This window comes from Vicugna pacos, chromosome 8, assembly GCF_048564905.1.
Source record: "Vicugna pacos chromosome 8, VicPac4, whole genome shotgun sequence".
Taxonomy (NCBI): Eukaryota; Metazoa; Chordata; class Mammalia; order Artiodactyla; family Camelidae; genus Vicugna; species Vicugna pacos.
The window spans coordinates 55,908,846-55,929,926 of NC_132994.1; the positions used below are offsets into that span (position 1 = coordinate 55,908,846).

Consider the following 21,081-nt stretch of genomic DNA (forward strand, 5'->3'; position numbering starts at 1 on the left):
TTGCCGCGTGTCAAGGATACTTCTTGGCCCGCCCTGCTCAGGTCTTAGCATTGTCAGGTAGTAAAACAAAGACCACCAAAACTTTGAAAAATATAAAGGCTATATTCATTACTGTGCGGGCAAGGGAAAATAAATAAGCTAAACTTTTTTTTTTCCTGAGTAGTTTGCTAAGGGAAAAATCTAAAATTTTTAAGTACTAGAAAGGTGCTAGTAATAGCTCATGGTAAGTTATGCCATTAATAATTTAAAAATAGCCATCGGGGCAAGTTAGAATGAGTTTGTTGGTCTATAAATGATACCATTGTTCATTGGTTCAGAAAGAATTAAAAAAAGTCCAGTAAGGGCCTTCCTGGCATCTGGGGTTCAAGTTCATGGTTCTTTAAACCTGGATGGCTCTAATGGCAGCTACAGGGACCCCTGTCTGGAGGGCAACCATATGACCTGGTTTACCTTAGATAGTCCGAAGTTATGCCTGTTGTGTAATTATTATTGTAGACACTCATGCTGATATCTTCTAGGTAGTACTGGTGTGAGTGGAATTTTTTTTTCACTGCATAGCACATAATAAATATTTGATAAATATTAGCTTTAAAATGGTTGGCTTGCTTTCAGAATTATCAATGCTAAGTCTAGTTTATGATGCATTAAGGAACGCTGAGTTCCTTACATCAGAAATTTTACAGTAGATTGTTAGGGAAACACATTGAACAAACATACATTGCAAATGAACACACATGTTTATTAGGAGCTAAAGGTTATATATTTCTGTCAGTCACTGAGAAAAATGAAAACATTTCTGAACCGTATGACTCAAGGACAGGTTTCAAATGGAAAAAAATAATTCATGTGACATGCATATGGTTTTCTAGGGTTTCTCATTGAACACTGGATCAGAGATGGCTTTAGGCATATTGTTACAGAGCGTAATGAGTTTTATAGGCTTCTCATAGTCTTATTGGTTTTCCAATGCAATTTCCCTGTCATAATTCTGCCTCTAGAGACTGTTCATTTTGTTTGGTTACGGTCTTTCCCATCATGATTCCATTGCCCTAAGATGGGGGTTCCATCACTGCAGGAGCTGGCGTGCAGCACGCTTAGTGCAGCCTTACTGGGAGACCTTTAAGTGCACAGGGTCAGATAATACCATTCCCTTGGCTGCTCTCACTCTGGTGGTTCTGTTAATTCTCCTTAAGTTTTCACATCTGCATAGTTTCTTTTGATTTTACTACCTTAACTCCCTTTGTTTCTATTGGCTAAAACGTAACACCTCTCCTACCTTCTAAATAAGTTCTTCCTCTGAAATCACACTGTGATCTTTACTTCTTCTCAGCAACCATTTCCAACATCAGTGCCCACATACCTCTTAGAGCTTTAGCTCTGTAGGAGCATGTACTCATGATACATTCAGTCTCTCAGGAGAATTCAGAAAATGCATTCAGGTACGCAGCATAACTCGCACGCATTGGAGATGCGGTATTAATAGAGCTCCATATTAGGCAAGTTGAGTACCGTGATGCTGTTTAAATCCAAGAATTTTTGGAGGGATAATTGGCTTAGAAAGGTAATTATTCATTCTCTGCCTGTTGGTCTCCCGCCACCCTCTCCCCACTTCCTCTCTCCCCAGGATAGAATGTCAGATGAATCTATACTTAAGCATCTTGGAGTCAATGAGGCAAAGCTGAGAGTTCACGTTTTGTTTCTGTTTCCATTCCACTCCCTATGCAGTTCACTCCTGCTCTCCTTTTTCTAACTAAATTTGAATCTTTCTGAGGAAGGCAAAATCAAAATGGTTCAAAACAGATCAAAATTCTAAGAACTCTAGAGATCCTGGACGTACTGCCTCACCTTCATGGTCCACTGGTCCACTCACAAGAGTTGTTCTCCATGGATCGTGGGCCTGGGAGGAAATCAGAGCTGAGCAGAGAGTGAGACCAGTAGATACTCAATCTGCCATGAAATGTTCTGACGAAAGGCCAGGCAAAGAAATGCACAGCCCTCGTAAGTGTGCAGATTTTCCCTGGTGTTTTGAAAGATCTGGCTGGTTTCTAGGCTCCCTTCAGCCATGTGCATTCCACCAATGTGTCTGTCTGTAGTCGGACAAATATGAATTGTACACACTGTACACACACATGTGGATCTCCTGAGGGGCCTGCGTGGAAGGTGCTTTCATCTCAAACAGTTCCTCTAATGACATGACTCGTGCCAGGCCTTGAGCACCCATTTTTCCAGACTGCTGCAGCCCACAGAAAAAGCTGCCACGTTCGGTCTCCAAGGAGACTCCCGGGCCAGTTTCCCTGGCAGTGCGTTCTCTCCATCATCCAGCCTGATGCCTTCGGGTTGCTGTACTGCTGCAGCTCTCTTTGCTGAAACGTTTGCATAGGAACCTTGACTGCTTGTACCTTTTCTCTGGGTTTATTTCCAGTGATTCCAAAAGTCAAGACTCTTTACTATCCATAGTTAATTTTAGTTCTGTGATGTTTGACAGTTTGACAGATAAAGGGACTTTTTAATAAGGGCATTTAATTATTTTTCTTAATAATGAGTCAAGTGATTGGTCAGAAAGACCACATACCTGGATTTTAATACTTTCTGGTGACTAGGCAGAAAACTTAATCTAGGTATGAGAGTGTACATCCCACAAACTGTCTGATTTTTTAAAATCTGGTTCTGTTGAGGAACCCCATAATAATAATTATGAGAAAACAATTTGTCCGTTGAAAAAAATGGTTGCTTTCCAAAAAGTAAAGAGATGCTAAATGCAAGTCAGTAAAGCATTAACCTTCTAAAAGTTATCATGAGGGAGGAAGATACAGCTCAAGTGGTAGAGCACATGCTTAACGTGCACAAGGTCCTGGGTTCAATCCCTAGAACGTCCTCTAAAAATAAATAAATAAACCTAATTACCTCCCTCCCCTCCTCAAAAGAAATTAAAAGCTGTCATGGTATGTCGTCTCTTGAAAGATTTAGATAATAAACATATTAAAAATAAATTTTTCTAGAATAAATTGTGGACTTTAGTCAATATGTCAATATTTGTTCCTTAATGGTAGCTGGAAATTTGTTTATTAATGGTAAGATACTAATAACAGGATAAACCATGCGCAGGGGTGGGTAAAATATGGTCACTTTCCATACCATGCTTGAATTTTCTGTAAATCTAAACCTGTATAAAAAGTAAAGTCTATCTCAGAAGAATCACCCTAACTGTATTAATTTGCTGGGGCCAGCGTAACAAAGTACCACACAGTACCACAAACTGAGTGACTATAACAACAAATGTATTATCCTGTGGTTCTGGAGGCTGGAAGTCTGAGATCACGATTTCAGCAGAGTTGGTTCCTTCTCAGGACTGTGAGGGCAGGATCGGCTCCAGGCCTCTCTCCTTGGCTTGTAGACAGCCATCTTCTCCCCGGGGCTCTTCACTTTGTCTTCCCTCCATGTGTATCTTTGTGTCCGAATTTCCCTGCTTTATAAGGACACCAGTCATGCTGGATTAGGACCCACCCTAATGACGTCCCTTTAACTTGTTTACCTGTGTAAAGACCCCACCTCCAAATAAGGTCATGTCTGAGGCACCAGGGGTTAGGACTGCTGCGTGTGAAGTTGAGGCGGGGGGCACGAGTCAACCCATAACACCACCCACCCCCCCACACCCAAAATGAGCCCTTCTGTAATGCCCAGCATTCTCCCAAGTGTTTCCCACACGTCACCTCTTTTGTTTTACTTTCTGTGCGTTTGTGTGTCGGGTCTGTTCCTCTGCAGCGACGGCCAGCAGCTGCAGCTCCTGTTCTTGGAGTGCATCCTGTCCGTGCTCAGCAGCGCCTCCTCCTCCATGCAGCTGCACAGAGGCTTCACCGACCTCATCTGGTGAGCCCTCATCCTGCCCCCCACCCCACTGTCCATCCACGCCAGCCTGGAGGGCTCGCTCCTTCTAGCTGGGTCTGTGGGTCCCTTCCCACCGCATCTGTGGGTCCCTTCCCACCGCACCTGTGACCCACTGGTTGTCTCATCTGTGTGTAAATGTTTTAGAGGTTAAGTAGGGAAATTACCTTGCTTACATGCCCCAGACCGAAATACGGAGCGAGACGGATGATTACTGTGACAAAATATTCCTCCCAAGGCCGTCTTGAATTTGTTTACGTCATAGGATCATGAGATCCTGGGTTCTAAATTATATAAAGGCACCAGAGAGTTGCACGGGAGAGGGTTGGGGGAAATTCACCTTTGCCAAAATTGAACCTTATTCTCAGCCCTACCCTGGTACTCTCTCCATCTCAACTGAATTACTGGTCTCTTAATCACAGTCAGAGATGCACACAAGTGACAGGGCCCTCGGGCAGCCAGCTAGCTGCTCTGGGTTCCTGGGCTCATCGACAGGGAAAAAGTCAAATGCTGTGTGCCAGAAATTTAAATCAACCTCAAATGAGGAATACGAATAATTTTTTTATTTGTAGTAAAATGAGACTTTACAACTAAGCCATTTGGAATTTTGAGTCTATTTTCATCACATAAGGTGGTTTCTGATACTTCTCTTGATATTTTATTTAGTTAACCTCAGCCTGAATTATGAGAAGTATTGTTGTATCCCCAGGAGTGATGGAGAGGCATGTAGCATGTGGGCAGAAGGCAGCCAAAACAAGGAGCGGGAAAGAACCCAGCTCTCACTCATCATTTTTGCAGCACCTGGGGTTGACCCGCACAATAGTATTCACATTTTACCCTTTGGCTTGTGGCCAGACTTATTTTCCCCTCGTGTCTTCTCAGGAAAAACCTCTGCCCTGCGCTCATCGTGATCTTGGGGAATCCAATTCACGACAAAACCATCACCTCCGCTCACAGCAGCAGCAGCACGGGTACCAGCATCGAGCCGGACTCTGCATCTCCAGGGGTCTCCGACCACGGCCGGGGCTCAGGCTGCTCCTCCACCGCGCCTGCCTTGAGCGGGCCGGTGGCTCGGACCATCTACTACATTGCGGCCGAGCTGGTCCGGCTGGTGGGGTCGGTGGACTCCATGAAGCCGGTGTTGCAGTCCCTCTACCACCGCGTGCTGCTATACCCCCCACCCCAGCACCGGGTGGAGGCCATCAAAATAATGAAAGAGGTAGGGAGGCACTGAAGGATGCCACCGGGGTGCCGCAGGGTCTGAGCGCTTAGAACATGTTTGCCGGCCGCCTGCTGAAACTTAATTGCTACCACACCGTATCTGGTAACAGATGCTCCCTCAGGTACTGTCTGTGCAGATATATATATATATTTATTCAGCTTCACCAAAATTGGATTTCAAATTGATTTTATACTCAGGTTGAACATTATCCAGAAAAGAGCTTTACTGATCTCTGATTGCTTTAGGAATCCTGTGTCTCCTTCCTTCTTATGCCTCCTTCCTCCCATATGTGTGACTGCCTGGTTTTAAGGAGTAATTAGGGTTATTTTGAAGATACTCCAAGAAAGGATTGCTCTGCTTTTTCTCACCCAGAAAGGAATGTGGTCAACATTTTTGCATCTGTGAGCTTGTTTGTGAAGGTCAAATCACATTGACTTTCGCTACCTAGCACCAAAAAATCAGAGTAACAGAATTCCCTTCCTGATGATTCGTTTATTTTAAGCTACTGACCAGTTTGTAAAAAGCTTAATTTGAATTGCTTGTTGGTGTTGTTTTCATGAAATTTGACTATGATCAATTATGGAAGGTTCTGACCCAACATTTCTAGAAATGAAGGAGCCATCCAGATTTACTTGCTGATTAAAAAAATCTCTGAGCACACAATAATAATTACCATTTTTTCTTACCTACTGTAGGCCAGGCACTTCACATATATTATCTTTAATATTCATAATAACTTTGTGAGGTTGTGTATAAACATTTACTAATGAAGAATGTTACTTTTCCCTGTTAGGGCTTCAGGCAATGGAGCTCAAAGGGTCGGCTGTCATATCTGATCACTGCTAGGTTGGTGAATGCAATACAGCTTTGGAGGCTAGTGATACTACCCAGACAGCCCTCCCCAGGGGACCCGCCCCCACCCCATTAAGCAGATAGCCTGCAGGAGCAAGGGTGGGCTTTCTCTGAGTAGGCGGATCTCCCGGAAGAGGAAGGTGGAAGGGGCCACTGCACATGCTCATCTCCATCTCCTAAATTCACCAGTCAGATCAGCTAGTTTTTGTGTGTTTCCCCCGGTATCTAACACTGCAGGGCTTGAATCAGAATAAGTGTTTAATACATTCTGACTGAATGATGGATGGACCCAAGGACAGAACATCTGCCAGGGGGGTATTTTGTAAGCAGCAGCATCCTCTCTTTCCCCCACAAGAGTTGACAGGCACCGCGGTTGTTGCTACCCACGGTAGAGTCAGTTGATACCTGAACGTGAAGTAAATACTCTGCCTACGGTGTAGGTAGGTCTCAGTGCACTCTCAGTAACAGCTTCTTTACTACTGTCATAGATCCGCTAGCTTCCCAAGGTCAGGTGGCAGGGCAGGGCTGGAATTAGCCCCAGTGCCTGAGTAGAGTGTCCAGGTTGTGCTGCCCCACGGAGCACGGCAGACTCACCAGGGCCAGGTTGTTCACAGAAGCATCACCTCCACTTACCGTGGCAGTACCAATAATTTAGGAAGGTTGATAACCTAGAAACCAGAATGTGCAGGGTTTATGCACACAAAGAAAACCACCGGGCACTCAGGATGTTTATTTGCCCTTTTGGAGTTTGAACGCTCCATGTGTTATTTCTCTGTTCTAATTTGTCATTCTGCCCTGTACACTATGTGCCTATTAATCAGAAACATACAGGACATTTTGTTTGTTAAAGTACATTTTCTTTTCTGCTTCTACTTTCCCAGAAAAACATTCCATAGTCAAAAAGAGCACCTTGCTTCTATTTCTCTCTCCCACCATTTGGCTTTAGAAAGAAGCCCCAGTCTGTATCAGACCTAGGATGCCCTAACCGCTGATACCACATCCTTTATTCCCAGGGGAAGAAGCTGACATTAAACATGTCTTGATTTTCTTGATGTATTTGCTGAGAGTTCTCTAGAAGCCTAATCACTCAGTTTTCTGAAGCACCTGAGAAATAAACGCAGGGTTAATGTGGCAATTAAAACATGTCATCTAATTTATTACTGGTAAAGTTGGGTTAGGGAATGTAACAGGATCCCAAGAGAAAGTGAGATTTCCCATTCCCATGCTGCTAAAACTCACTTATCCTTCTAACAAGAGATGGGACAGCTAGAGGCCCAGAGACATAGCCGTTCACTTGGATGCAGGTCTGGCAGGCAGAGGGAGAGAGACAGGCTGACTTTACCCTCAGCATTATCACTCCTCTTTTGATGTCAAAGAGAAAAAATGGAAGCTTCATTTTTGCATCTCCAAGAGAACAGAAATTCCCAATTTTTGGTGGAAGAAAGAAACACGGAAAGAGAAGAACATGCAAAATTTTCTACTTAATATCCTTTTTCTTGCAAGTAAAAATCACTTTGAAAATAATGGCCATAGAATAGTATATCTCCTTAAATATATATAATTGATCTTCCCTTAAATTGATTCGGACTCATATTGAAATTTTCTGTACAGAAGTCTACCATATGAAAATAAAAATTAGTTTTAACTAAAAAATTATGAAAATTCTGTACATGAAAACTTGTGATATGCAGCCAAAGTAGTGCATAGAAAGATATTCATAGCTTCAATGACTTGTATCAAAAAATAGAAGGCCTAAAATTAATGTTCTAACTCCAACTTAGGCAGTTGGAAAAAGAAGAGCAGATTAAATTCAAAGAAAGTAGAGAAGAGGAAAATTAAGGATAAAAGCAGAAAGTAATGTGATAATGTAGTATAGTGAATTGATAAAGTGAAAAATATCAGGACTCTGAATAGACCAAGAAAATTAAACTCCTGGCAAAAGCAATTGAAAAACTCTAGAATAGGTAAAAACAGAAATAAAGATGAAAAAAGAGCATATAACCACAGATGTTGCAAATATTAAAGACATTAAAGAAGGTATTGAGGCAACTTTAAGCCAAGTAAATTTGAAAACTTAGATAAAATAGCTAAATCCCTAGGAAACAATCTTTGAAAATAATGGCTGGAAGAAATTGAGGACCTAAATAGTCCTAGTGTTGTTAAAGAAACTGAGTCAGTAGTTAAAATCTTCCTGTGAAGGAAAAAATTACTGGCCTCATACAGCTTTAGAAATAAGTTATACTTACATTCAAAGAATGGGCAGATCTGATAATACATGAACTTCTCCAGGGAATAGAAAGAGGGACTATTTCCCAACCCAGTCTTTGAAGCTAGCTAATTTGATAGCAAAATAAGATAGGGAGAAGGGGAAGTTAAATTGCAGGCCAGTTTTAATAAAGGACATGGAAGCAAGTGCTTTCTAGGTCTGTGCTATAAAATATTTTGAAACAATTCCTCAGGGGATTTAATTTGTCTGAGACAGTCCTGAGCTCAGGAGTTGGGAACCTAAAGTACACGGCACGTCACTGCAGAACACGTAGGTCTGATCTATTAAGATCTGAGTTCCAAATAGTTGTGTTTCTCCTTAGACTGATCACTCAGTAGAGAAAGTCCATGTTTATTTGATCTCATGGTTCTTGTGCTTTTTTTTAAAAATGATATTCACTTTTTTTTCTCCCTGTTCTTAAAGCTACTTGGGAGCCCACAGCGTCTCTGTGATTTGGCAGGACCCAGCTCCACTGAACTCGAATCCAGAAAAAGATCAATTTCAAAAAGAAAGTCTCATCTGGATCTTCTCAAACTGTACGATACATTCTCCTTTTACGACTACATTGCTTGGCGAAGACTGCTTCTCTGAATATTCTTAATCTTGTTTCCAAATCCCTGAAATTGTATGAATCTACATTATATGAAGTGTGAACACTGAACAGTGTACCTGTACCCATAGGAGGAGTCTTACCTCAATTTATTTTAATCATATCACTTTCCTTATTTTCATCTCAACCTAAAGAAACCCAGTGTACAAAGTGAAATTTACAAAAATTTTTCATTGGAGTTATTTTAGGGGAAAACTTCTTGATATATGATACAGTAACTATAAGATTCCTTTATATGTAACCTCTGCTTAGAAAATGGAGTATTATCTGATTTGTAATCATTGTAGTCACCATGCATCTCTTCAGGAATACATTTATTTATAGAGGAAGGTCCTTATTACCCTATAGCCATTGTGAGTGTTTTCTGTTTGGAAAGCTGAACATGATACCAAAGTGCGATTATTTTATGCCTGTCCTTGTGAAGATTATAGATTCCCTTCTGGAATCTTTATTTGTACCCAAGTAAACCAGACAACTGAGCGAGTCTGATTCAAGGCGGGCCACTTTCCAGCCTGAGCATGTCTGTTTCATTTATCGTTCATTTTCTTTTGCGCCCAGATCGTTTAACTTCGTGTAAATTAGGTGCCTGTTTTGAACACCATACTGTCACAGTCTGACAGTTCTCGTTCGTCCTGGAGGGTTTTTCCGTGTTTCCTGCACTGATGCCGTTTTCCCTTTTGCACACTCCCAGCATCATGGACGGCATGACCGAGGCGTGCATCAAGGGTGGCATCGAAGCCTGCTACGCCGCCGTGTCCTGCGTCTGCACCCTGCTCGGCGCCCTAGATGAGCTCAGCCAGGGCAGGGGCCTGGGCGAAGGTCAGGTCCAGCTGCTGCTGCTGCGCCTGGAGGAGCTGAAGGACGGCGCCGAGTCGAGCCGCGACTCCATGGAGATCAACGAGGCCGACTTCCGCTGGCAGCGGCGGGTCCTGTCCTCGGAGCACACGCCGTGGGAGCCGGGGAACGAGCGGAGCCCCGACATCAGCATCAGCGTGACCACGGACACCGGCCAGACCACCCTGGAGGGAGAGTTGGGTCAGACCACCCCCGAGGACCACCCCGAAAACCGCAAGAATGGCCTCAGGTCGCCCGCCGTCCAGGAGGGCAAGGAGCCGCTGAGTAAAGTGGCAGAACCGGAGGCCGTAGACCAGCCAGATGTGGTTCAGAGGAGCCACACGGTCGCTTACCCTGATATAACTAACTTCCTGTCCGTCGACTGCAGGATGAGGTCCTGCGGGTCCCGGTACAGTGAGAGCAATTTCAGCGTGGACGACCAAGACCTGTCCAGGACGGAATTTGACTCCTGCGATCAGTACTCGATGGCAGCGGAGAAGGACTCGGGCAGGTCTGACGTGTCGGACATCGGGTCCGACAACTGTTCTCTCGCTGATGAGGAGCAGACCCCTCGGGACTGCCTGGGCCACAGGTCCCTGAGGACGGGTCTGTCTCTCAAACTCCTGAAGAACCAGGAAGCCGATCAGCACAGCGCCCGGCTGTTCACGCAGTCCCTGGAGGGGATCCTGCCTCGCCTCCTGGCCCTGCCCAGTGTGGAGGACGTGGACTCCGCCCTCCAGAACTTCGCCTCCACCTTCTGCTCAGGTTTGTCAATGATTTTTTTTTTTTTTTTTTTTTTTTTTGCTACACAGTCAACAAGAATGTTCAGAGCATTTTGCTTAATGGGAAAATTACTGGCATGCATGAAGTTTGAACTGCTCAGAGCATCTTAATGAATCTTTGGGTCTCATATTGAAAGCAGAGGCATGTAACTTACTGGTAGTGGTTTGTTTGAATTGCAGGGCAGTGGATGTCTGGAATACACTGGGAGGTTGATAAGTGTATAGGGTGTGGAGTAAAGAGGAAGAGGCGAGCATTGTAGAAAGCTGCCCCTGACTGAAACAGAATGACCATCCATGATTCTCAAAACACTGAATTCTTCCTCTGCTTCTATGCCTTGATATCTAAAAATCATAGAGCAATGCACTTTGGTATAACATGATGTAAACTATTTTGAATGAGGTCTTAGAGCCGATGCAGTCTGTCCTCCCAAGGTATTCTGAATTCCCCTGAACTTCACGTGGCGTGTGATACTCCAGCGTGCTGTGGACCCAACCTCAGACCCTTCCTGTCTGTCGAGTGTCGACACTGTGGCCCAAATTATATATTTAAACAGGAGTGCAGTGGGTCATATTGGCCACAGTATACCCGAGCATTATACTAGGTTTATTGAAGGGCAGAAGATGGTCACCTAGGATTTTGGTGGAGGAAGGAGATAAAAAAAAAAACAGGAAAGTTAGCACTTTGCACAGGGAGTAATGACACTTATAAAGGGAGAACCCAGCTTTCTCCTTTCTGTGTAGGGAAAACCCCAATTCTTCCCAACTGTGTTTCTGCTTTTTTACGAGTCACACAGAAACTACTTCTGATACTTCAGTTTACCAAATGTGTGGAAGTTTACCCTCAAACAGCAATCAGGTCTCTGACGTCAGCCGGGTGTCCTACAGTTTAACTCAGTTCTAATGTATCTACCCCCTACCCCGACTACAGATACCAGGCTATTACCTGTACTCTGACCAGCTTGGCTATAAATCAGAGGTTCCCATGACCCCCTCCTAGGTTCAGTTAGTTTGCTAGAATGGCTCACAGGCCACAGGGAAACACTTATGTTTACCAGTTTATTAAAGGATATGATAAAGGATACAGATGAATAGCCAAGTAAAGAAATACATAGGGTGAGGTCTGGGAGAGTCTTGAGCGCAGGAGCTTCTGTCCCCGTGGAGTTGGGGTGTGTCACCCTCCCTGTGTGGATGTATCCACCAACCCAGAAGCTCTCTGAACCCCCTACTGTCGAGATTTTTATGGAGGCTTCCCCACGTAGGTATGAACAATTATTAACTCCATTTCCAGCTCCTCTCCCTTCTCTCGAGAATGGGCAAGTGGGAGTGGAGCCAAACATTCTATGCCCCTATCCAGGAGTCATCCAGGAGCCCACCTGGAGTCACCTCATTAGGACAAAAGATGCTTTTAGTGTTCTTATTAGGAATTTACAAGAGTTTTAGGAGCCCTATGTCATGGATGAGATCAAAGATATATATTTGAACAAGAGATGTTCCCAGTGTTCTTCACTTAGGAAATTACAAGGGTTTTAGGAGCTCTGTGCCAGGAACTGAGGGGCAGAGACCAGTGTATACTTTCTGTTATCTCACAGTGCTACAGAAAGAAAGCAATTAATGGGTGCAAAAAATTTATGGCAGGAATAAATGATTGACTGACCTCAGGGTGGTCAACTGTGTCTTTCTCTGAAATTCAAGGGTCTCGACCACAGAATATTGAGGTGGCCTGTGCTCTGGACTAGAAAAGACTAACTTTGAGGACCTTGAGGGCCAGCGCAGAACTGTCAGTAGCTGAGATCACCCCTAGCTTTTCTACCACTGAGCCTCGATCACGTGTTTGGCGTTGTGCTTACAACATTTATCATCGTTATCAAGTCAACGCTTCCACCTTTCCTTTCCTATACTTTCAGCTCCTTGAGAGCTGCAACCATGTCTGCCTCATTTTTGCTCCTCTAACAAATAACACCTCATACACATATACAAAATATTCTAGCCCGGTCACTGGAACTTGGTAGAAGCTGTTCAGAGGGAGCTTATTAAGCATCTTTAAGAAGCTGACCAGATTGTCCTTTGTCAAAAAAGGGCAGTTTGATCTAGGTATATTTAAGGAAGAACTTCTTTGTTATGAGAATGATTCAAAGTTGTAGCCAGCACCGGAGGAGATGCTTCTAATGTGGACTTTTTTGTAAATTTATTTTTAACACCTTTATTATGTTATGATTCCTGTACAGTAAACTATACATATTTCAGATATACAATTTGATGAATTCTGATAGATGTATGCACCAGTGAAAACACCACCACAATCCTAGTGTATGTGTGCATCTGTCTTCTTCTTCTTTCTCTCTCTCTCTCTCACACACACACACACACAAATGCTTCTTCAGTCAGCATTTATAGAGAGATGTCACTGTGCTATGTGCTAAGGGTGCAAGATATGCAAAGTTTATTCTCAAAAATATTTATGACTGCAGATTGATGAACTTGCTCTTTGATCACTAGAGATGTGAATCGTTCATGAGTTGAAGGAGTCAAGGATAAAGCCGTAGTTGGAAGGGGTTTGTTAGGGCCTCTTCCCAGCTGGAAGTAGTCATGGGGAGAGGAAATCGACCACCTGCTCTGACCGGTGTGGTGTCCCAGGTGGCAAGGCAGACGGTCCAGCACACGTCAGTGATCCCCCCAAACAGCTCTATGTCAGATCACAGCACCGCCCCTGGTTACAGTAATAATGGCCTGAGTCATCAAGAAATGGTAAAATTATATTTAGGCTCTTCTATTTAAAATGAAAATTAGCTAAACAAAGTAACTCAGTTATAGAAGTTTCAGCATTTAAGTACGTAAAGTTTAGCGCTCAGATAACTTCTTGTTGATAAGCAAGATCCCCCAGTAATTCCAGATTAAATGAGTTATTGCAGTGGTAAAGACCAAGACCGGCTTCTCAGGACTCTGCCTCATTTCCTATGAGAATTGGGAAATAGAATCCTCGCAGAGTCTTACAAAATTTGAAGCTAAAGCAAACCTTCACATTTGTGTTTTCGTGTCTTTCAAATCAATACTCATTTGTAGCACGTGCACAATGGGGTTCGAGTGAATGTTTTATGTGGTGAGAATGAGGCTCCGTGAATGCTGCAAACTGCTCAAGTTTTAGAGGTCTATGCAATGTCCCATCAGACCCAATATAATATGACATTAATTTTTACATGTAGAAATCAACACATTGAAAAGAGACTTCAAAATCTTTTGTTTCCAAACATAGTTTTTAGTGATTATTAAACTAAGTTGTTAGTCATTTGCCTTTTTAATTCTAGTGACCTCCACAGTGCTTTTACCAACTAGGAGTTGGTCTCTATATCTGAATTACAGACCTGTCACTCTGTGGTCCCGCCTCCGATAAGTTGATTTTCTTCGGTTACCACTGAGGTTTAGTGGTTTTGTGGATCACATTGACACTTCGTGATCCGATCATGCACAATTCTCTGACTGGTTGATGCTGTTAGAACAGGGCGATTTCGCTGTGGGTCACCCGAAGCTACTGGATGCTGGGTCCACATCCAGCCTGAGGCAGAGCTCCCGCTCCCCTTGCTGGTGTCACCTCCGAGATGAAAGATGAGTGAAAGAGAAACATGTACCCTGCAAGACAAGGGAGATGACAGATTTCCTTTGTTCACCCAAAAGAAAGTTATGAAAGCAAGAACAGGAGAAAGGGAGAAGAGAAAGTCTCCTGGAGTCATAACCCAGATATTTCACTCATTATTTACTCCTGTGTCAAAAGCTTATTTTGCCAAAAACTCCCACCGAGCCTTTGTCCCTGACTGGTTAGCAGGGTCTGTCCTCCTGGCTGAGATCAGCCTCACTCAGCGATTCTCAGGGGCTCCTATCTTCAGACAGTTAACATACAGTTGAAATGAGCCTCCTTAATTCTACGTGATTTTCCTTTGAAAGCAAATAAAGTTTCTTCTTTGAAAGCCCTCCAACAAACATGGGTTTTATAAGAACAGTATTGGATATGAGCTGTGACAGCTGCCGACATGCCTCTGATCCTGTACAGAACGAAGTGGCATCTGTCTAAGGTGGCTCCTCAGGGACCAGAAAGCAAGAGGCAGTCTCACACAGCCACTGAGAGTGGCACAGGCACGTGGCTTTGGGATTGCTGTTCCTTAGATTAGTGGTGTTTGGTTATGATCTTGAGGCTGACTGTGACACATGTGAGGCTTATTGCAAGCAACTTGATGTTTATAAACGTTCGTGTAGCTAGTGTGAATCTCAGTTGTGCAAGAAATACTTGTTTCTTTAAATTAAAGCATCTGACTCCAGACCCGCAGCCTGTAGAGCTGGCCAGACACTTGACCTCTGCCAGCCCTCAGGGTCCCATCCCAGGGTAAAACCAGAAGCTGGAGCCTATGTGGGATCTGGGTGGGGAGGCCCCTCACCCCTTAAACGCAAGTTTCAGTGCCTGATACACTGAGTTCAAACAAACCAGAACGTCAGAGTTCAGAAAGGAGAAAGGTTATTGCAGGGCCGAGCAAGAAGGGTGGGGTGGCTCATGCCCAAGAAAACCCCAGACTCTCCAAAGGGCTTCAGCAAAGCCTATTTAAGGGCCAGGTAAGGGAGTGGGGTCACAGGGTACGTGATCGGCTGGTGCACAATTCTCTGGTTGATGTTGTGGGAACAGGGCAGTCAACACTATCTACCCCTAGGAGCCAACAGGTCTGGGGGCCACAAACTCACTATCATCAAGTCGTCAATTTCTTCCATTTGGTGGTGGGTTTTAGCACCTGAAAAACTCAGGAAATATGCATGAGATGCTGTTATCTGGGGACTTCAGAGAGGAGCTACAGCAGAGGACGTGGGGGAGGGGTCTGTCCCCGGAAGGCCTCACAGGGTCCTGCTCGCCAGTGAGCTCCTCTTGTGCCACTTCACAGGCCTTCTGGAGGTCCCATGCTCTTGCTACTTCCCTGCCAATGGGGCCTGGAATGCTCTGGCAAGGCCCGGAGCCCCTTTGCACATCCTGTCTTCCTCTGGGGTCCTGCCAACCTTCCGGGTGCTGCCAGGCAGCCAGGAGCCACAGACCTCCCACCCCTACCCACTCAGGGGTCTCCCTTCTCTGCTTCACTGCTTCCTCCCTCCTCTCATCACCTTCTCAGAAGGTCTCTGGGAGAAGCTCTGGCTTTGTGAACACAAAACCAGAAGGCAAGTATGTTATTGCCAGCTTCAGGTTTTGACCCTGTGATTTAAACCTCCAAGAGATGGTGATACAGATTTATCTCAGTATCTTTGTGGAATATGGAAGGTGAAATACAGGCAGAAGTTCTCACCTCTACCAGGTAAGGATTAGGTTTGTTTATGTAGATTAGGGAACTCTAATGACTACTTATGGAAGAAAGATTCATTTCCTTCCCCCTAAATTAAGTCTGGGGTAGGCCATCCGGCACTCTGTGATGATCTGGGACCCAGGCCTCCCCTGTCTTTCTGCTCCACCCTTGTTAACGTGCAACTCTCACCCGAAGGTTTCCTCACTTACCGAGAATGGCTCCTGCTGGTGGAGCTGCAGTCTTCACATCCAGGTCCAAGCAAGGAGCTCAGTAAGGCTGTTTTAAGGAGCTCTCTAGAGGCTCCACAGAACAACCTTGACCTCACTGGCCTCTCCCAGTTGCAGGGAAGACAGGGGACACTGAAACCCAAGTAGATCAGGATTCTGCTACTAAGAAAGAAGAGAATTGTTTTGAGTAACCACTGACAGCTTCTAATACAGCACCATATTTTGTTGTAAAAACTGAGTGTAGATTTAGAGTTATCCTTACAATAATATCATTAGTCATTTCCATTCTCAAATGTTGTCTCCTATAGAAAGAGATAGAATTAAAGCTAGTTTGCCAGGAATTTTACATAAATACAGGTGTAAGTATGGACGTACATAGTACGTGAGGCCATACAGTGCTGTCAAGAGCTCAGGTGCTGAGGTCACGATTATCTGACTGCAGTTTCCAGCTCTACCACTAACAGCTCTGTGACCATGGTACTACCCTTTCTTTTAACATCAGATTTCCTATCTGTGATGCAGGGATGACAGGAATACTTCCTTTACTTATCCTGAGGCTTAAGGGCAGTAGAACATGTGGGAGAAAGATGAGCATCATCAAAATCTGGTGTAGCGGCATAACCCCAAAAAGGGAAGGGGAAAGACCCCAGTTCTTGTCCAGTCCGAAAGATAAGAATTCAAATGGGAGACAAGGTGTTGTGAAAGATTTTAAAGGTTTTATTAGCAAAGGGAAAGTACACCTCTAAGGATGGGAGGTGGCTGATCCAAGGGCAGACAGCCGTAGTCTCTGTTTGCCGCTTCTCTTGTACCGTTGCTTAGAGGTGGTCTCTTGGTTGATTGATGGCTCTTGACCCTGGAGTGCTCAGTCATGTTCATCCCCTTTTGCACATGTCCGTACCCATGATGCACACAGAAAAACCCATGGTTTTTAGGGGGTGCCTAAACCGCACTGCTAATTACATTACTGCGAGCACTGGGTCATGTCGGGTTAGGTCCTTGTTGCTACCTAGGAGTTGCAGCTGTTGGATTCTAACTGGTTTCTTGCACTGGTTAACTGGCACTCATGTAGAGGAAGTGAAGCCCCTTTATGCTGAAGGCGGGCATATTGCCTTCTTCTAGACCATCCTCTCCCTCCTCCACCTATCTACCCGGTGCCCCAACTTATCTAACTACCTAATGGTAGGAGTGTCTGAATAAGCAAACAGAAGATCCAGTCAGGAGAGGGGACCATGTGAATAAGTGACACCTGAGGTAGAACCCTGGGGTGGGGTGACATGATTCAGAATGCTAGTCCTCCTTGATGGTGGAGGACGCAGGGTAGATGGAATGGTGGGTGAGGTGGTTGTCAAGAGGACCTGTGATGGATGAGCTGTCCCCCCAGAGGCAGGATGGTGGCAGGGGGTGTCAGGGTGAAGAGGAGACCAAAGTCAGCAGTGAACATAGATGTGTCTGGCATGTCATGAATGAGAGATTTTAGGAAGGGTGGAAGATGTGGCCAGATGGCATGAGCCTCAAAAGATGAGGATTTGTTTGTTTGCTTGCTTTAATAAAGGAGGGAAGAGAAATATTCTAGAAATAGGATTAGGGAATAGATAGTCTAACCAAATCCTCCTCCAGCATCTTGGCATTTGTGAGTTATGAAATTTGGAGAACATAAGAATATAAAGATAAAAAATAAACAATAGTCACACCACCCAGAGATTATCTCTGAAATATATTTGTATCTTTTCTTAGAGTCATTTTTCAGCATATAAATATGCTCATGTATATGTCCTCACAATAATAATAATAATAATAATAATAATAATAATAATAATAGCTGACACTAACAGCACTTCCTGTCTGCCCTGCATTGTCAAAGGGTTTTACGTATGTTAATTCATTTAATACTCATGACCCCATAGAGTAGGTAGTGTTATTATCCTCATTTTACAGATGAGAAAACTGAGGCCAGAGAGGTTAAGTAGCAAGTTACCCAAGGTACACAGCTATGAAATGGTGATGCCAGTATATGAACCAAAGCAGTCTGGCTCCAGAGACCATACACTGAATCGTCACACCACCTCATGAATGTGAGGGTGGCTGGGTGGAGGGGTGGACGGAGGCATGGATAAATGGACGGGTAGACCTGAAATGCTGTTGAAGAACCCAGAAACCTCTGGAGTCAATTTGCCCTGGTGAAAAACCAGCCACAGACTCAAAAACTGTAGACCAGCAAATGTGTGATAGTCTTCCAAGTCCTGACAGAGAGACCCATGGAAGCCTGGCATCTCGCTGGCTCCTGGGAATCTATACTGAAGGAACAGAAACTCAGGCAGAGCTGTATATATCAAAACGTGTATGACAGCATTATTTCACAGCAAAAATATTAGAAATAGCCTAAATGCCCCCAAATAAGGGAGAAGTTAAATGAATTAGAGTACATTTATTTATGATATCATGTAGCCATTTAAAATGATGTGTTCAAATAATATTTAATGATATAGCTAGTGGTCATAATGTTATTTTAAAGAAGGATTCAAAATTAACATCAAAATGCTGTTAACACTTACTTCAGAATGGTGTGATTATAGATTTTCATTTCCTTCTTTGTACCTTTTTCCAAATCGCTAGAAAGTTTTTCTTAAAATTTCTATCAGAAAATAAATCAGTAATGCTATGTAAAAATTAATGAACTTCATTAAGGAAATTTGTTACTAAGCATAATCATGTAATCTTATTACAAAGGTTTAAAAAGTTGATAATGCCCTGGATTGTTGAGTGGGTATAAGAGTGTTCTCAAGCACAGTTGGTAGGAGGAAAAATTTGGAAGATATTTTGGCTACATCTATCAAGCTTAATGTATGTATTCATTCTACTTTTAGGAACATATCCCACAGATACTCTTGCAGAAGTGTTGAAAGTTATTTCATCATTTTATTATTTTTTATAATAGAAAATACATAAGTGTCTAGCAATAAAGCATTAACTAATCACAGTACAACCATGCAGTGGTATCTGCACAGTTCTTAAAAAAGAATGAGGCGGATCTGTAGGTGCCAATATCAAGAGATGTCTAAGATAGACTGTTTAGAAAACACCTAGTTGCAGTACAGTGTGTGTCGTATGATCTCATCTGTGACTGTATTTCCACGGGACCCGCAGAAAGAAGCGAGTCTTTCTGGGAAGGAGTATCACCGGGGCTTGGGAGAGGCAGGGCCATCACTCTCACTGTTTACACTCTTCAGTACTGTTAACTTTTTACATCAAGTATTTAATGTTTATTTTTAAAAAGAAACATCAAATTATCTTAGACATGGGAGGTACTTTTCGAGGTCATTTTATGCCAATCTTGTATCCAGTCTTCCACTGGTAACCAGTCAAGGGATCCGTCCTCCTATTACTGACAGTGAAGAATCTCTTAAATATAGAGGGAACTTTAGTTACAGAATACTGGAAAAAATAGCCAGAATATGTTAAAGATCTTAGTTACTATCATTTGTCACCCCAAATTTGATGACACTTCAATGGGACCAATCAGAAGGATGCATGGAAACAGAGTCTCTGTTAGAGAGGGCCATGCTAGAGTGGGCTCTTTCCCCAATATTAGAAACAAGGACAGCATGACAGAGCGCAGAAAGTCTGAAATTTGGGTCCAAAAGACCTTTGCCAATTTCTAGCTATGTAGCTTTGGGCAGATTACTTAACATTTTCAAGACGCTTTCCTTACTAGTAAAATAAGGTGGGACACTTGAAATATAATATATATATACATTAATATTATATATCAAATGAAGTGATGTATGAGAAGAGACTGGTTCTAGAAAAAAGAAAGCATTTAATAAATTGCAGCTATCATGTTATTTCCATTATTATTAATATCACCAATGAACTATATCTGGTAAATCAAGAAAATTACTGTCATCCTTAAATTACTAGATTATGCGTCTTTTTTGCTTTATTCTCAGATTTGCCAGTTGTTTGTAAATGTCAGAAATTAATCTGCATAGAGATACAGGCCAGTACCAACAGATTACCCCAAACGGGTCTCACAAATTATTTCAGAACTCGGCATCACCACCAGCAGTGCCTTTCCAGGCTTTGTCACACCTCTGCTAGTGATTTGGGTACTCATGTCAGCAGACAAATTAGCTTTTTTTACCTTCAGCTTCTGAGCATGTGCTCAGGTTTGAAAATAAATTCCAAGGTAAATAGCAGCTGGTTTCAAATTTTTTAAGAAATTATTACTGATATCTAAGGTCAAAGCCACTTGCAGATTTTTTTTTTTCCGGGTTCATAGACTTAAATATTCCCTTCCCCCTGTGATCCAGGATTGCTAAATACCCAGCAGTGCTGAATGCCACTTTCTCTGTACCATGGGAGGAAACCGATCTTGTGCCTTATCTCATCCAGAAACCAGGAACCAGCTCACCAGGACCTCAAGAGTGCGGAGGGTTTCTCTGGACCATCAGGGCCGAGGCACACTGCTGGTGTCCTGATCAAGGATGTCATTTAAAAGCCCACTCTCAACTCCACCTTCCTTTTGTAAATGCACCTCAGCCCATGATTGCAAAGTACACTCAGTAAAAGAATCTCTCAAGGCAGCTGCAAAGTTTTTACAGAACTCTGTAAGAAAGGCAAAGGGAATGCCTAACCTTGGCCTGTCTCCAGTGGTTTTGTTGGAATCATATACAGACTCACTCCCAGCAAGAAACGGAACAGAGATCTTGAAGTTTTTTCAACTTCAAGGGCATCTTCTGATCCATGTCCTCTTACTAGCGTTTTCATTAAGAAGTCCACAGGTACATAAGTAAACATTCCAGTTGCAAATTTGTATTTCCCGCTTATTTGACTGATAATCCTTAAGAATGTTTACACTTCGTGTAAGAGGCACATTTTTGATTAAAGGATGGTTTTAGCTCTGCTCTGAAGAGTATGTGGATGCATGTCATTTGCATGCACATATTTAGGATGGGCTAATGCTAAATTTATGTGACAAATCCTGGATTTACATCTCTGAATCCAGCCTCAGAGTGTTTGCAGAACAAGTATAGTGCTGAGGCTGACATAGGACCAGATGAGGAGAAGCGGGCGTGGCAGTTTTGGTCACCCCCAAGCTGT

At 43.3% G+C, this 21,081-nt stretch overlaps 1 protein-coding gene across 5 annotated transcripts in view; it reads left to right on the forward strand.

Annotated features, from left to right (window-relative positions):
* The window catches only part of ARFGEF3 (ARFGEF family member 3), a 158,298-nt gene that overhangs the window by 74,806 nt on the left and 62,411 nt on the right, over window positions 1-21,081 (forward strand). For 4 of the 5 annotated variants that reach the window (XR_012075032.1, XR_012075033.1, XR_012075034.1 and 1 more), the window contains exons 9-12: window positions 3,763-3,867; window positions 4,765-5,101; window positions 8,646-8,758; window positions 9,524-10,431. Coding sequence is in view for 1 of the 5 variants with exons in the window: in XM_072965913.1 (XP_072822014.1) it covers window positions 3,763-3,867; window positions 4,765-5,101; window positions 8,646-8,758; window positions 9,524-10,431 (1,463 nt within the window). In the remaining 4 variants the exon portion in view is untranslated. Of the gene's footprint in view, window positions 1-10; window positions 58-3,762; window positions 3,868-4,764; window positions 5,102-8,645; window positions 8,759-9,523; window positions 10,432-21,081 lie in introns of those variants that run through there. The other variant, XR_012075035.1, reaches the window with a different exon arrangement.